This window comes from Malania oleifera, chromosome 12, assembly GCF_029873635.1.
Source record: "Malania oleifera isolate guangnan ecotype guangnan chromosome 12, ASM2987363v1, whole genome shotgun sequence".
Classification (NCBI taxonomy): Eukaryota; Viridiplantae; Streptophyta; class Magnoliopsida; order Santalales; family Ximeniaceae; genus Malania; species Malania oleifera.
This window is the reverse complement of record NC_080428.1, coordinates 47,617,113-47,631,822: the sequence shown is the minus strand read 5'-3', so window position 1 is coordinate 47,631,822 and position 14,710 is coordinate 47,617,113. Positions and strand designations below refer to the sequence as shown.

Sequence of the window (14,710 nt, the reverse complement as noted above, 5' to 3'; positions counted from 1 at the left end):
AAACATGGATTCAACTATGTCAATGTTATATACATACATTGAATGTTACCATGACTATATAACATATCCAAACTAATATCCAAGTGGCATTGTGGCAAATGAGTGAGTATAATTCTTCAAACATGCTAATGTTTCCTCATTCTAGAGTGAGAATACACAACAAACTCTTTACTATAGTAGAACACCTAATGAGCTTCATTCTTACCATGCACCTCACTGCCACGACAGAACAAGAGCAAAATGGTGAGCTCTTGACATCCATGATGCTTTCATGTGAGATTTAGAGCCCTAGGGACAATAACATAGAGTAATGCGTGCACAAATCGAGTAATGTATGCATCACTTTTGGGTAGAGATTGAGACGTGCAATTGCTATGTCCCTAAGATTTCCATCATATGGTGTCGTCATCTACTAATTAAGCTATCAAAGGGGATCAAACCTTCATATATATGTCTATCTCAAATGGTGTAAAATGTTGTTTCAAGAATAGCTTGGCTTATAGATGTTTAGTTGCATTTATAAACAATATGATTGACAAGGCACTCAATACTTGTACATGGGACATAAGTACAACACCATTATCCTCCAAGGTATGCTTTATTGGTATTTCAGTTAGGACGTGTGTTTTTATACATACTATACCTAATTGTCGAACTATGCAATTTATTCAATGAGCTTGGTTGAACAAGACTTGGTATAGTCACATCGTCTCATAGGTGTGCTTCCGTAGAATATTTAGCAAGGAAAGATAAAGACAATTTTTATGGTTGTAGGACTCTACCAACCTAGTGACATATGTAGGGAAAGTGAATCAAGCTTACTAATGATCTACTCAAACTCAACTTGCACCTAACTTGATTAGACTCAATTCTACTTGAATTTGAGCTACTCAAATATCTTTAACAGGACAATTTCAAGTTCAGTAATAGTACTCGAATCAAATTTCAAGCCTAATCTAGCTTTTTAATCTTATTATTTTTATATTAATGTATGTCATATAATGTATATTTTAAAAATATATTTAATATTATATGTACAATATACATTTATATATACTTAATATTAATTTATAATCGATTTAATCTCGAGTGTTATAAACTTACAACTAACTAAAATTTGAGTCTAACAATTATGAAATCAATCAAGTTCAAGTCGAGTTTTGATCTTAACATTTTTCAGTTGAGTCTAATTCAAGTATTTCATTTTTGACTCGACTCGACTTGAATACCCCCTAAACACATGGCCCACGCAAGTAATTACTTAGCCAAGCAACCAATGACACTACTCAGTCATGCTTATTTTTATCAAGTATACATATATTATATTTATATTGTACAGTTTTTTGTTTTTTTTTTTTTTTTTTGATTGACTTGATTCATTGTGCATTAATTCAAGATGAATGCATCCCACTCGTGCATAAAAAATATCTAGTTTTGTTATTTCATACTTCTGATTTGAGTAATCTCTTATTTACTAAATAAATAAACTGGTATTTAATCTAATTCGTTTTACAGCCTAAGCATATTTGTGTTGTTTTTTCTACCAACATTACATTCCATTGCCTTCTAAATTATGCTGTACAACATATTTATAGGTGAAAAGAGCTGTTTTTTAAAAAGAAAATAATAAATTCATCCTAAAATTAGTTTGTATTTACAAATTATACATTATCAATCGTTTTTCAGAGTGCCTCCATTTATGATACCATATTTATATGTTTTATCAATAGAAATAATTTATAATTAAATTGAAATATACAAAGCTAAACATGGCCTAATAGAATTAAGGCCAATTTGTGAACAATTCAACATAAAATGCAAGCTGAAACTCCCATGTTTTTGTCAAATTACTAACTAATACCCAAAAAACATTCCAAAGAAAATGCATCAGCAACCCAGCAAGAAGGAATTCATATAGGTTGTTTTCAACACTGATGCAACTGCTATGACATAAATTTCAAGCAAATTCATGTCCCATCCACTATCCAGAAGAAAGCAACGGCGCAACAAATTCTCTGATCAACCTCTCTACCAACTAGCAATAGTTGTCGCCGTATAGAAATAGACAACAAAAGGAAAATAATCCTTGCCCATCTCCTAGTGCAGCCGTATTCTGAGAAGATTTTACACAATTAAGGTTTATCCAGAAACAGATGAAGCAAAAACAAACCAGCCACACCTCATTAAGATGAATCAAAATTTACCTCGTAACCCTAATTTGAGCAGCACCCCACACTCTTCATAGCAGACACATCTTTTCCGACGTCAATTTTTTCCCCTTTGGAGGGAATAGCTGCAGCTGCACCATCATCACCAGTTTCCATAGCTTTTTTGCTCACAATATGGTAGATCTGGGTGAGAACTTCAGAAAATGCATTGTCCACATTTGTTGCTTCCAGTGCAGAGGTTTCCATGAAGTAGAGAGATTCCCTCTCCGCAAAAGATTTCCCATCAGCAGTTGAAACAGCCACAAGGTGACGAAGATCTGATTTGTTACCAATGAGCATAACCACTATGTTTGGATCTGTGTGATCCCTTAACTCCCTTAACCACCTCTCAACATTCTCAAACGTGGAGTGCCTAGTGACATCATACACAAGTAGTGCACCTACAGCCCCTCGATAGTAAGCACTCGTAATTGCACGGTACCTGTAAACTCAAAGAAAAAGCAAAAGCATATTAGTAAACCCAACTGGGCAATTTGGTAATGGGAGCCAGATGTAAACACAGCAGTGAAAATGCATCATATGCAAAAGAAATCCATATTATCAGTCTATGTTACAGTAACAGTAACAGAGTAATCAAGCCTCTTATTAGACAGCAAACTCATTACACATGCTAACATGTTAAAGCATCACCATTTTCATCACAGAATTTTTTACGTTACTGCAAGGATCTTAAGTACAATGACATGCCTATTCATAATGTCGAACATGTAAATGTCAACAGATCAATGTCAGTTAAATGTAATGACAGCAATAGTAAATGAAAGCACAACCCATTCAAACAGCCAAACTGTTTAATGGAATCAATGAAGGTAGGGACCTAACATCACCCGGGGAAAAAAAATCCTGAAACAGCACTCTAAATTCTTATAAATGCTAGCATCAACAAGCATATGTTTGCCAATCCCTCCCCTTTTGACATGCTCCAAATATGAAAAAAGTAGATGACATTTAATGCTAAAACTAGTCTGTCTAGTCTGTCTCACAAAGCTACTGCGTCATAGTTCTCAGCATCACCCCAGTTAACATCAAAATGGATGTAACAGGAGTGGATACAAGTCACACAAACCAAGAAATCAAGATTACCCACCAACTCTATATTAATAGCCCATAGAACACCAATTTGGAAAACCTCCCTCTACTAATTATGCGTCTTCTATATTTTATCCAGACAACTATAAATGAACAAATAAATGAAGCAACTCTTTAAAACAAACAAGCAAAAGAAAAGCAAGCAGGGAAAAATAATAATAATAATATTCCAACTGTAATTGCATAAAATTACCCCTCTGCACTAGCAGTTTGTTGAATTGATCAATTTCAACTTGTATGTACATATTAAAGTTAGTATTAGTTATATTATATCGGAATTCTTGCAGGAGATCAACATTAACCTGTGCCAAGATCGGCCATAGAGACATTTGATGGGGACTCTACCAGTCCTAGTCTTGGGATGTTCTCAGGGGTCTAGCTCGGTGGACTCGAGTCAGGGTTTGCTCAAGGGTTCCCTATCCCTTAGCCATTTCTTAAGTTGCAAAAGCGTCTGTATCATTTGGGACATGTTCCTTTTTTTTATTCCTTCTCATCTGAACCATGTTACCGGATTTGCTCAAAGATTCATCTTCTACAATAATTGAAACATGATGTGTAAACTAATTATTGGAAGATAACACTTTACAACATTTTGTCTCTACCCAATAAAAACCGCTTAATTATTCCTCCTAATTACACATGTTCCTTTTTTTTTTTTTATTCCTTCTCATCTGAACCATGTTACCGGATTTCCTCAAAGATTCATCTTCTACATTAATTGAAACATGATGTGTAAACTAATTATTGGAAGATGACAACTTACAACATGTTGTCTCTACCGAATAAAAACCCCCTGATGTGTAAAAGATAACACCTTACAACATTTTGTCTCTAACCAACATTTTGTCTCTCACACCGACCCATTCACTTGCTTCTCATAGAGGCTGTAAGTACACAGTGACCCACAACTATTCATAGTATAGTGGGGTTGAAACAAAAGAGTGCCCCGCCCTTTCTTTCAAGTAGGCCACTTCACTTGACTTTTTGTTTTTCCCTTCTCCTGCCCCTTGGGGAAATCTAGAAATCGCTCAATTCCACTAGTTCAAGTAATCCCCTCTCTCTCTCTCTCTGGATTTCCACTAGTTCAAGTAATCCCCTTCAGCCATTACAATACCTTCACCTGCCACAATCCATGCTCAAGCTCCTTGGGCATTGCCTCTCTCTCTCTCAATTCCACTAGTTCAAGTAATCCCCTCTCTCTCTCTCTCTGGATTTCCACTAGTTCAAGTAATCCCCTTCAGCCATTACAAGACCTTCACCTGCCACAACCCATGCTCAAGCTTTTTGGGCATTGCCTAGCTCTCCTCTCTGCCCCCTCTCTAGAACATCCATTACTTGCATGCAACAAAACTCTTCTCCCTTCTCAAGAACCCCCTCCATACCAACATACTTGCGAACACCAAAACCTCTATCTGGGGAATTTCTTCTCCTATGAAATCCATCCCTTCACTATGTGCAAAATTAAAAATCAAATACAAAAAAATCATGTACCAACTCCAGCTCCCAATCTTGTGCACTACCCTAATAAATTTTGGATCATAATTTCCCTCAACTGCAAATCAGTCTTAAAATCAACTTCCAAAGTACATACCCACACCAAAGGTGCAACCAAAAGAGGATTTTATTCCCACCCAAGTATGCAAATTTCTCAACCCACTTCACCATACTCACCAAACACCACCCATCTCAACAAGCTCACTTTCTCTATCTGCACAACCATTCCCCATAAAATCCCAATTAGAGAACCCAAATTCCAATGTCCAAACCACTTCAATGGATGGAAAAACGCATCAAAATCTAGTAAATGAAATCTCCCTCTCCCATCTAAGGCCAGAGAGACGGCCAATAAAACAAGTAAAACACTAACGTTATCTCAATCGCTCCACATTTAATTCCATTAAAAGCAATATTATCATGTACAAACAAGAGAAATGATAGGCAATCCACCCCTCCAAGGGATCCAAACCTGAAATTCTAACATTTTAAGAATACTCTCCACTGCCACCCTTCTCATTTTTTGTCTAACTAGTTGCCTTGGGAACCAATCATCAGCCTCCATCACCATAGTGAAGATAAAGCTGGAAGGGAATAAAGAACATTCATTAAAAAAAAAATAAAAAAGAGCCCTAACTAGGAACTCAAGAACTTAAGACAAGAGTGCCTCAGCCATGTTTTTTCATTTGTCTCCAAAAGATATATTTATGAATCATAAGTAAAAACCTTCATCTAAAAGACCTATTTATGAATGAATCCTAACCGGATCACATGTTCATTTTTTTTTTTTAATTTTACTAGATGATTTAGTTTTTCCTCTAGCTTCTTCCAATTGATGATTGCGTAGCTGGAGGGCACCTTTTTTTTTATAAAATAAGAAATTAAGGAGAAGAGGGAAAAACAAAACAATACAAAAAAAGCGGATAAGACATCCTCCTAACCACCAACAACCAAGAAAGAGAACAACAAAACAATTAGCAGAACACAATGTTTTAAAAGGCTCAATTGAGGCATGCCTAAAACACCTTGAGACTTAGTCTAAAATACCAAACCCCAAAGGCCCAAAGCCTCACACACCAATTCTTACACATTTGTACAAAAAAACATGCCTTTTGCGCCTTTTTAGTTGAGGATTATGCATTTTGGGTGTGAAAATTTCAAGTTAGATTTTGTTAGAAAAATTTAACTGCATGTCTACATGGAAGGAATGTCATAATATGAGTTGGTATCTAAAAATCTTGAACCTCAACCTTTCAAAAACAATAGTGTTGCATCCCAAATATTGATAACAACTAGGGACTTCATGAAGTTTAGGCTATCTCTTGGCATGATTTACTTAATGAATTCAACTATTTTTTGGATGGCTAACAAGCAATTTACAAATTATATTTACTTTTTAAACATTTTATTTGTAATGTTCTTAACTTTTTATTCCAAAAATTATACATAATTTTTTCATATTTTTATCTAAAAATAAAATTCTCAAAAGGCTTGCCCAAACACCTTAAGGCTCACATCTCGCCTCTTAAGGGTTAAAACACCTCACCTTAAGTCTTCGCCTTTTAAAACATAGGTAGAACAAAGCATTCCAATCCCACTGAATATCAGTTAAGTGCATTGCTTCAAAAATCTCAACAAAAAAAGTGCACAAAGTAGCAAGAAAAAATTGTCCTATCCCAAAGCAAGCTTAAAGGCAAATATTGTCCCTTGAAGATCTAACCATTCCTCTCAAATAAAATATACAAACTCACAGCAAACACAACTCAACTCCACAAAATTCTAACCTGCTTCTCCCTCCCAAAACCCCTAACAGAACCAATGCCCTCCAAACAAACCAAAGATTCCATCCCACATACACAATGCAGCAGTGCAGTGCAGGAAAACATAAGAGTAAAATTCACCACCATTTGGATATATCAAACAACTATTTCAAGATGATGCCTCCTTCTAAGGCCATCAAACCAACAAAAGATGCTAGTGTTAGCTCTAAGTTATGGACAAAAAACCAAAATAAAGCCGTCACCTCATAAGAAATCTTAGGGTTCTGGAAATAGTTTTATTTTCCATTTCCAGTTTCCTAAAGTACTACAAAAAATGCATAGAAAGTTGGAAAACATCTTTTCATTGATTTCTAGGTTTCCTTTACAAAGTCTGTAAAACTGGAAAACAAGGTAAAATTTTTGTAATTCTTTAAAAAACTGGAAATGGAAAATAATAACTGTTTTTCCACAACTAAACAGACCCATAGCTTTCCAAATATGATTCACTAAATAGAGAATTAGGAGACTGACTAATATGAGAATAGAAATCTTTGCAAGCATATATGCGATAACTATCCAAAGTCTAAATCCTACTAACAACCCTAAAATGCTGTTGAAAAGAACTCAACACAATAAGAAGCAAAGTGCCCGCCTACCTGTCTATCATTAGGATCCCTGAAAAGAGAGGAGCTTTGTACTTAAAACTAACAAATTTAAGAGTTCTTTGTATTGATAGATCTAATCATAGGCTTGCTTGATTTTTCAGTTCATTTAAACTACATGTAGTTTTTTTCCCCAAATTTCTGTCATTTGAAAATATATGTTAAATGAAAGAAATTAAAAAGTAACACATTTCACAGAATAGAACAATTTTATTTGATGAAAACTAATTTATTAATTTTAAAAATTAAAAAGGGCATAGAGTGAGATCGTTGTATTTATTTGCTTCTATTATGTTGATTCTAGCTTGCTAAATAAACCATTTTCAAAAACCTAATACACATTATATGCGCATAAATAACTTTTTCAACACTAAGCATTATAATTAGCATACATGAATTTTAAACCATTAGGATTATAAATGAAATAAGCCAGGCCAGAGCTTAAGTGTCCAACTCAACTCATTCAGCTTTGAGGGGGATCAAGCTGAGCTTGATTCATGCACATAAAGGGCAGGTCATCTAGGTTTTTCCAATCTCAGGTTCGATTTAAGCTTGGCTTAGCTTGGTTAATATAAACAAACTAAATTACACAGCTCAGTTCATTTCTAAAAGAAGTGCTCAATTCATGCTCAGATCATTTACAAACAAGCTGTGTTCTACTCAGCTCACTTACGTAAACAATTCAAACTCATTATCTTGCTTTGACACATTTAGCTGAGAAATCAAACAATTAGAATCATTCAATATCTTGACCATTAGATGTAACTCTCATTAATGACTAAAATGGATCTGTGAAATTATAAGGCCTGATACAAAGCCCTTTACACAATTGAGTTCAAAAGCTTTCATGACTATGTACGCAAATAAAACCAAGGCTCATGCTCATTAAAAAGGTTGAGGCGCCCTGTACATATATAAGAGTTCCCAACATGCAAGAAGGGAGAGTTCCCCACCAAATCCTATGCTGCCTAACTCTGTCTAAAGGTCAGAACATCAGTTCCTCTATGTGAATTGTTAAGTCTATAAATGCTCCAAAATTGGGATGTCATTTAACTTTTAGTGTATTCAAATATAGACACGTACAAATACTAATTGAAGTTATTATTATGCGGAAATTTTAAGATTTATTATAGCAGTCATTGTCGTCATTGTGGTTACTGATTGCGATTCTGATGTTAAACATGGATTATTAATAGATAAGGAATTATAACAGTAGGATAAGAGAACAAAAAGAAGCTGAGACACATACAAAGATAACATTTAAGGAGTATTTAGAGATTTCATCGAGAGCTTACCAAGTGGTATTCATAGGCCAACCATGACTATTTTACTTCACAAATAGATATTTATATCGATGAAGATATAAATACTCCTTAAATGTTACTGATTGCGATTCTGATGTTAAACATGGATTATTAATAGATAAGGAATTATAACAGTAGGATAAGAGAACAAAAAGAAGCTGAGACACATACAAAGATAACATTTAAGGAGTATTTAGAGATTTCATCGAGAGCTTACCAAGTGGTATTCATAGGCCAACCATGACTATTTTACTTCACAAATAGATATTTATATCGATGAAGATATACAGGTGTGGATACAGACTACAAGTAGTCTGGACACTTGGATATTTAAGAAATTACACAAATTTTTACATTAAAATTCACTTTTCAAAGCTATACAGATCAAAACAACAACAAAAACCAAGTCAACTACATAAATCCATTTCTGCCATTCCACACGATCTAAGGCAATATCCTCCAAGAGTTGGAGTGTGTCAAATCCTTAATCGCCATCCAAATCCATGTTAATCTAGGCCTTTCTACCCCATAATACTCCCACTAGCATTAACTAGTTTGCTCCTCCTCATTACTAGTGCATCATTTCGCCTACGTTGCAAGTCCCCAATTAATGCCCTTCCCTTATACTCTACAGGTGCTATGCATCACTTATCACATGTGTTCATTCCTTTATATGAGTCAAAATTTTATTCAAAAAGTATTCCAACACTTACTTAAAAAATTTCAACAATATAGCAGTATTCAATTGTTCAACATCAAATACAAAGGGTGGGTGTTTGAGTTTTAGGCACTATATTATAAATAAATAAAGAAGCTTAGAAATTCAAAATAACTAGGTAAAAACCCACACAATGTGCGGGTATCGCTTATAATACACTGCATTTGGATGAGAATAATTTTGAATTTTGCAATGAGACAGAAGAAGTTATAAAATGCAACAACTAGTGCACAAAACTCCTAAGCCAGACATGCGAAAGACCATGTGCCCCTAGTCGTTACACACAAGCTTAACCAGTCAGCCAAAACTAAACCGCATACTCACCACAGAAATATGCTTTTCACAGGTATCAATACAGAATACATGCTAAGCAGTATGCAAGCATGAAGTAAGCATAACAGCCAAGCACTGAATAGTAAAGCAACACACATCATCTCAATACACTTCCGTAGGCAACAAGTGTTTAGGGAGGGCGCAAGTAGGCTAAAAACATTTACAATTGCTAGTGAGCTATACAAAGGCTAAAGAATACTCACCCTCACATAAAGGACCTTCTATGCAAATCTAGCTTTGGCACTACAAAACATCACTATGACCAAGGAGTTATACTCTTTTTTTTTCTTTCCTCTAAGGCATTACTATAGTCAAAGAATAAATCTTACACTATTTAACATGATCCTTACCCATCCAATGTGCACAAGCAGTCACTAGCAAGCATAAGGCCCTCAACAAGCTTGGCTCATGACAAAGGGTTAGGGAAGGAATTGATGTACACAACCTTACCTCCACATTTGGAGAGGTTGTTTCTCCAACTGAACTAGTGACCTTTAAGTTTGCATGTAAAGTTTGGATGTAACACCCTTACTACTAGGCCAAGGCTTGCACTCCATTAAAATCATATCATAAGAATGACAAAGCTAATGCAAATTTAAAATTCATAGAACCTCTCAAACAAATTCATACTAAAGGTTTATTCATTTGTTGATTGAGATTACAAATGTGGAAAGTAGATCTCTAAATAAAGAAGCGTTCAGGCAATTGACTAAAATTCTAAAGAACCTTCGTCAATTGATCTCATTAGTCAGGCACAGTGTACACAATAAATGTAACAGACTGCAATATAAGAGGTGTGCTCCAGTGTCATGCTTGTTGATTGCAAACCAAGGCTCAACCACTCAAAGTGTCATATGTCAATAGCTTGTTCAAACTAAAATAACAAACTGAAGACAAGTAAGATTCCATGAGAAACGTACAGCAAATTGGGAACAATGTATGTTGCCTTAACCCCACGAGTGGAGTGGATGTTTCAATTACTTGAACCCAACATTCAAGTTTGGCTTTGGGTGTGACTAACCATTAACCACTTGCCCTTGTGTGTGTGTGTGAGTTTGTGTGCGCGCATGCACGGATGCATGTGTGCATCTGTGTGTATGTGCATGTGTGTGAGAGAGAGAGAAAGAGAGAGAAGTGAGACAAACATGCAAAATTCAATGCATATTAAATAGTAAAAGAGAGAGGAGAGGAAGAAAGATACTAAGAGGGGTATGTTGTAGCAAATAGGAAAAGGAAATAAGGGGAGAGAGAGAGAGAGAGAGAGAGAGAGAGAGAGATAATTAAAGAAGTTTGCGTGTGCATGTGTGTGGGAGAGAGAGAGAGAGAGAGAGAGAGAGAGAGAGAAGGATTTTACTGGTATTTGAGTGGTGTTTAATTGGAATGTGCAAATGTCAAAATACATAAAGCGTGGCTAAGGGTAGAATAATGCGTCAATGTTTCATACATTAAAGTAGATTTGTAACTTTCAAAGGATGCTTAGTCCATAAAATAATTTGTGAACCGTTGTACATATTGTATAGGCAAGTATATGAAACCAAATGATGCTATGAAGACCCTTTATATGAGCTTGTTTGTGAGCTAATACGTGAACATATTCACAAGTCTATCCACAAGCTTATACAAGAGACAGCTCACGAGCTTATAAACAATGCTATTCCAAGTCAACAAACAAGCCACCTTAAAAGCCTCTAAATAAGCTCAAGTTAAACTAGATCAAGCTTTACTCCTCTTCAAAGCGAGCTTCAAAAGCTTCAAAATTCGCTCAAGTTAGGCTAATCTACCCTAATGAGCAAGCTTCAGCAAATTGACAAGTGGTTCACTAATTTGCAACTCTAAGCTTGTGCAACATCAAGGTCATCCGTCATCAGAGATGATCCTACATAGAAAATCTATTTAGAATCATTGCTGGTGCACATATCACATGTATTAATCTAACATTCCTAAACTACAAAAAGATAATAACCTTTTCAACATGTTTTTTCCTATTTAGTGTTGAGGTATATCTATGATAAACCTCTTCCCTTTAATTGGATGTGTGCAAATAACTGAAAGAAAACCCAGAATTTATGTAGGGTAGCCTCAGCTTAACTGCATATAATGATATACAATCTAATTTAATCAATAAATAAGGCACAACTTGTACTGGCAACTTAGAAGGATGAGGTGGTGGGAAGCAATGTTCTTAGTGGCAAGAACATGGCAGTATGGGAGTAGTGTGACATGAAGGTGAAAAGCATAATGGGTGGAATTGACAAGGTAACACTTCCAACTATTGATGGGATCTTAATGGTTGTGCAATGACAATGGTGGTTGCAGCATTAATTACATTTTAGCCAAATTACAACTAAAAAGGCTTTACAATGTAGTAAAAACCAAAATTTGGGTGACAACTAAAATAACCACATTGCACAGAAGTAGATATTGAGTCGCAACAGAAAACTTTTGAATCATTGATATTATCAAAAAGAATCTTTTGAGTGGAACAAATTGCAATTAAATAATAAAAATTATTTTGCTCTTTACACAATCTCTTGAGAAAAAATATTTCAATATTTTCATGAATTTCCTATTAACTTTGTTCAATCAATACTTATAGAACTTTCAACAGCTTTTTGTAGGCACCAAACCATGCATATTGCCGTCAACAATGACCAATTCCATCAAAAATAGAAAATTGTAATGCGGAATGGAAGAGTAAATTTTGTTAGAAAATGTACACTGTACACTAAAAAACACATGGTGACATCTATGACTATAAATCACCCCATATGCTAGCACATACCAATTACAGTAAGAACAATGATAAGGAATATAACATTCCTTTTAACATCCCACCATTTTAACAAGAGATTACCTATACTGCTATACAGTATGAAAAGGAAACTTGGAAGCCAGCTCAAACCTTCTTTCCAATAATGTCCATATTTAAAAAGTAACCCTTATACATAATGAGTGCAATAGTGATTTCAGTAAACTTGACAATTGCTATATTATCAACCTTCTCAATAGTAATTTCAATAAAACATAAACTGTACACCATCCACTGACACCATCACTTTTGCTATCCACAACAAGCTATCACCACTGCAGCCCAACACAATGTAGTGAAAATACCAGCCCAGAAATAAAATCAAATATGAGATGACATATTCAGCTTTCCGTTAGTAATTTTAATAGAACCATTTCTATATCCACTACACTGCATACTACCACAACAACCATGCTACTGCCACCATTGCCACCACCTTCTTTGTAAATTGTTATAATCTGACTAATGCCATGTTCTTATATCGCCAATAAGATTACGATGAACAGATAACCAAGCCCAAGGTACAGCAGACAAAACAAAAAATTGTATAGATCCATGCTAAACATATAACAATATGACATAAAAACATTATTCATTGGTTGATCCAATGTTGTTTTTTTTTTTTTTATATATATTTTGGATAGGAAAAAGAAAATCATTAAGAGAGAATTATAAATAGCAGATAAAATATCCTCTAAAAACAAACAAAATAATCGTCACAATAAAGCCGCTCTCCGATCCTTCTGAAGTTTAGACAGAAAAAACTACCCAAAAGAACCCCACAGAATGAGCCAAAAGGAAGCAAAGAAAATAACTCTATTCCCATAATAAATGCGAGGATGTTATATATTGTTTGATCAAATGTGTATAAAAAGATGAAGATATACTTATATAATGCAAGGTGTTTTAACCCTAACAAGACAAAGCATATGCTTTTCGAAAATTTTATTTTATATATATATTAGATACATATTGAGGAAACAATGATAATTGAGGGAAATTATAAATAAAATAGGGGAAAAAATACAAATGGGATTTGAAACCAATTGTTGGTCATTCTGAGCATACAAATTCCAATTCATTCAAGCCACCCTCATGCTAAAAGATAATCATAGTAGCACAAGGTCCAAATCTAATAATGTATAACTAATTACAAGAGCTCATATGACCATCCCCTATTCCTACCATGTGCAAATATCCTAAAATTTCCTTTTTTTTTCAACTTTTATGCCTTTTTCCTTCTACACATTCCCTCCTCTACTACACATTCAGTCTATTCTCCTTATTCTAGGCTTTCTGTCTTTAATTGTACCCTTTATCACCTAGTCTCTTCATTTCAATCTTATCTTCTCCAGCTCTCAATCTCCATATCCATTCTTCCTAATTTTCCTATTGTTCCACATCTCATCACTATAGCAAAGAAGTGGGCACTCCTCTCTCCTTCGTCTAAAGTCTTGGTAGTTTTGTAAAAACATAGCTCTAATGGGTAAATGATTGTGGTCTTTTATCATTGAAAATTAATTCTCTTTTGCATACAGCAATCAAGAGTTAATTTGTATTCCAATAAAATGAATTGGATGCCAATAATGGAATTAAGAGTTACTCATGAACACCCAGGGAAATTCCTTTCATTGGTACATGCCCTTTTCCTTCCTTCAATTAAATTTTAAGTGGCAGATGGTTGTCAACTTCATGGAATTTGACTTGGGGATTAGGATAAACAACGAGCTAATATGAGTTTTACCATGTCCAAGCTTGTTCATTAAATTTTTAACTAAGCTCATACCATGCTTAACTATACTAATTTAAACTTTTTTATTAAGAAAGTATTACCCGAGTTCAAACTAAACCAACCCGTGCTTTAACATGTTCAAGCTTGTTCATTGAAGTTTTAACCAAGCTTGATTTTCAGTAAAGCTTAAACCAAACTTGAATAAACTTGTTCAAACTTGTTCACTAAAGTATCAAGTGATTTCGAGCTAAGCTTGACCTCACTACTGACCTTTAATTAGTTTATAATTTGAAGACAAGCTTATTTGATAAATTTAAGAAACAGGCATATATAATCATAAACATGGAGTGGTGTGATGATGGTGGTGTTCATGCGTTGACATCCTCTTGTCCTATGGGCAATAGTAAGTTCTTAGGGTGAATGAGCTCACACCTCGTCTCTTGGGTCATGCAAGTCGAAAAAAGAGTTAGCATTAGGTTTTTCAAATTGGGAATTCTGGAAATAGGGAAACTGCGAAAGATAAAAACCGAAAGAGTAAGACTAAATGGGTCGCAAATTGACATCCTTATCACCACTCATAG

At 34.8% G+C, this 14,710-nt stretch overlaps 1 protein-coding gene across 2 annotated transcripts in view; it reads right to left on the bottom strand.

The window, feature by feature from the left end:
* Positions 1 to 1,716: 1,716 nt before the first annotated feature.
* Positions 1,717 to 14,710, bottom strand: part of LOC131144616 (ras-related protein RABA1d-like) — a 32,040-nt gene continuing 19,046 nt past the window's right edge. Inside the window, exons 2-3 of one of the 2 annotated variants that reach the window (XM_058093349.1) lie at positions 2,205 to 2,649; positions 1,717 to 2,113 (exon numbers count right to left, since the gene is read on the bottom strand). In XM_058093349.1, coding sequence (XP_057949332.1) covers positions 2,214 to 2,649 — 436 coding nt within the window. In that variant the 3' untranslated portion in view covers positions 1,717 to 2,113; positions 2,205 to 2,213. Of the gene's footprint in view, positions 2,650 to 14,710 lie in introns of both variants that reach the window. The other variant, XM_058093348.1, reaches the window with a different exon arrangement.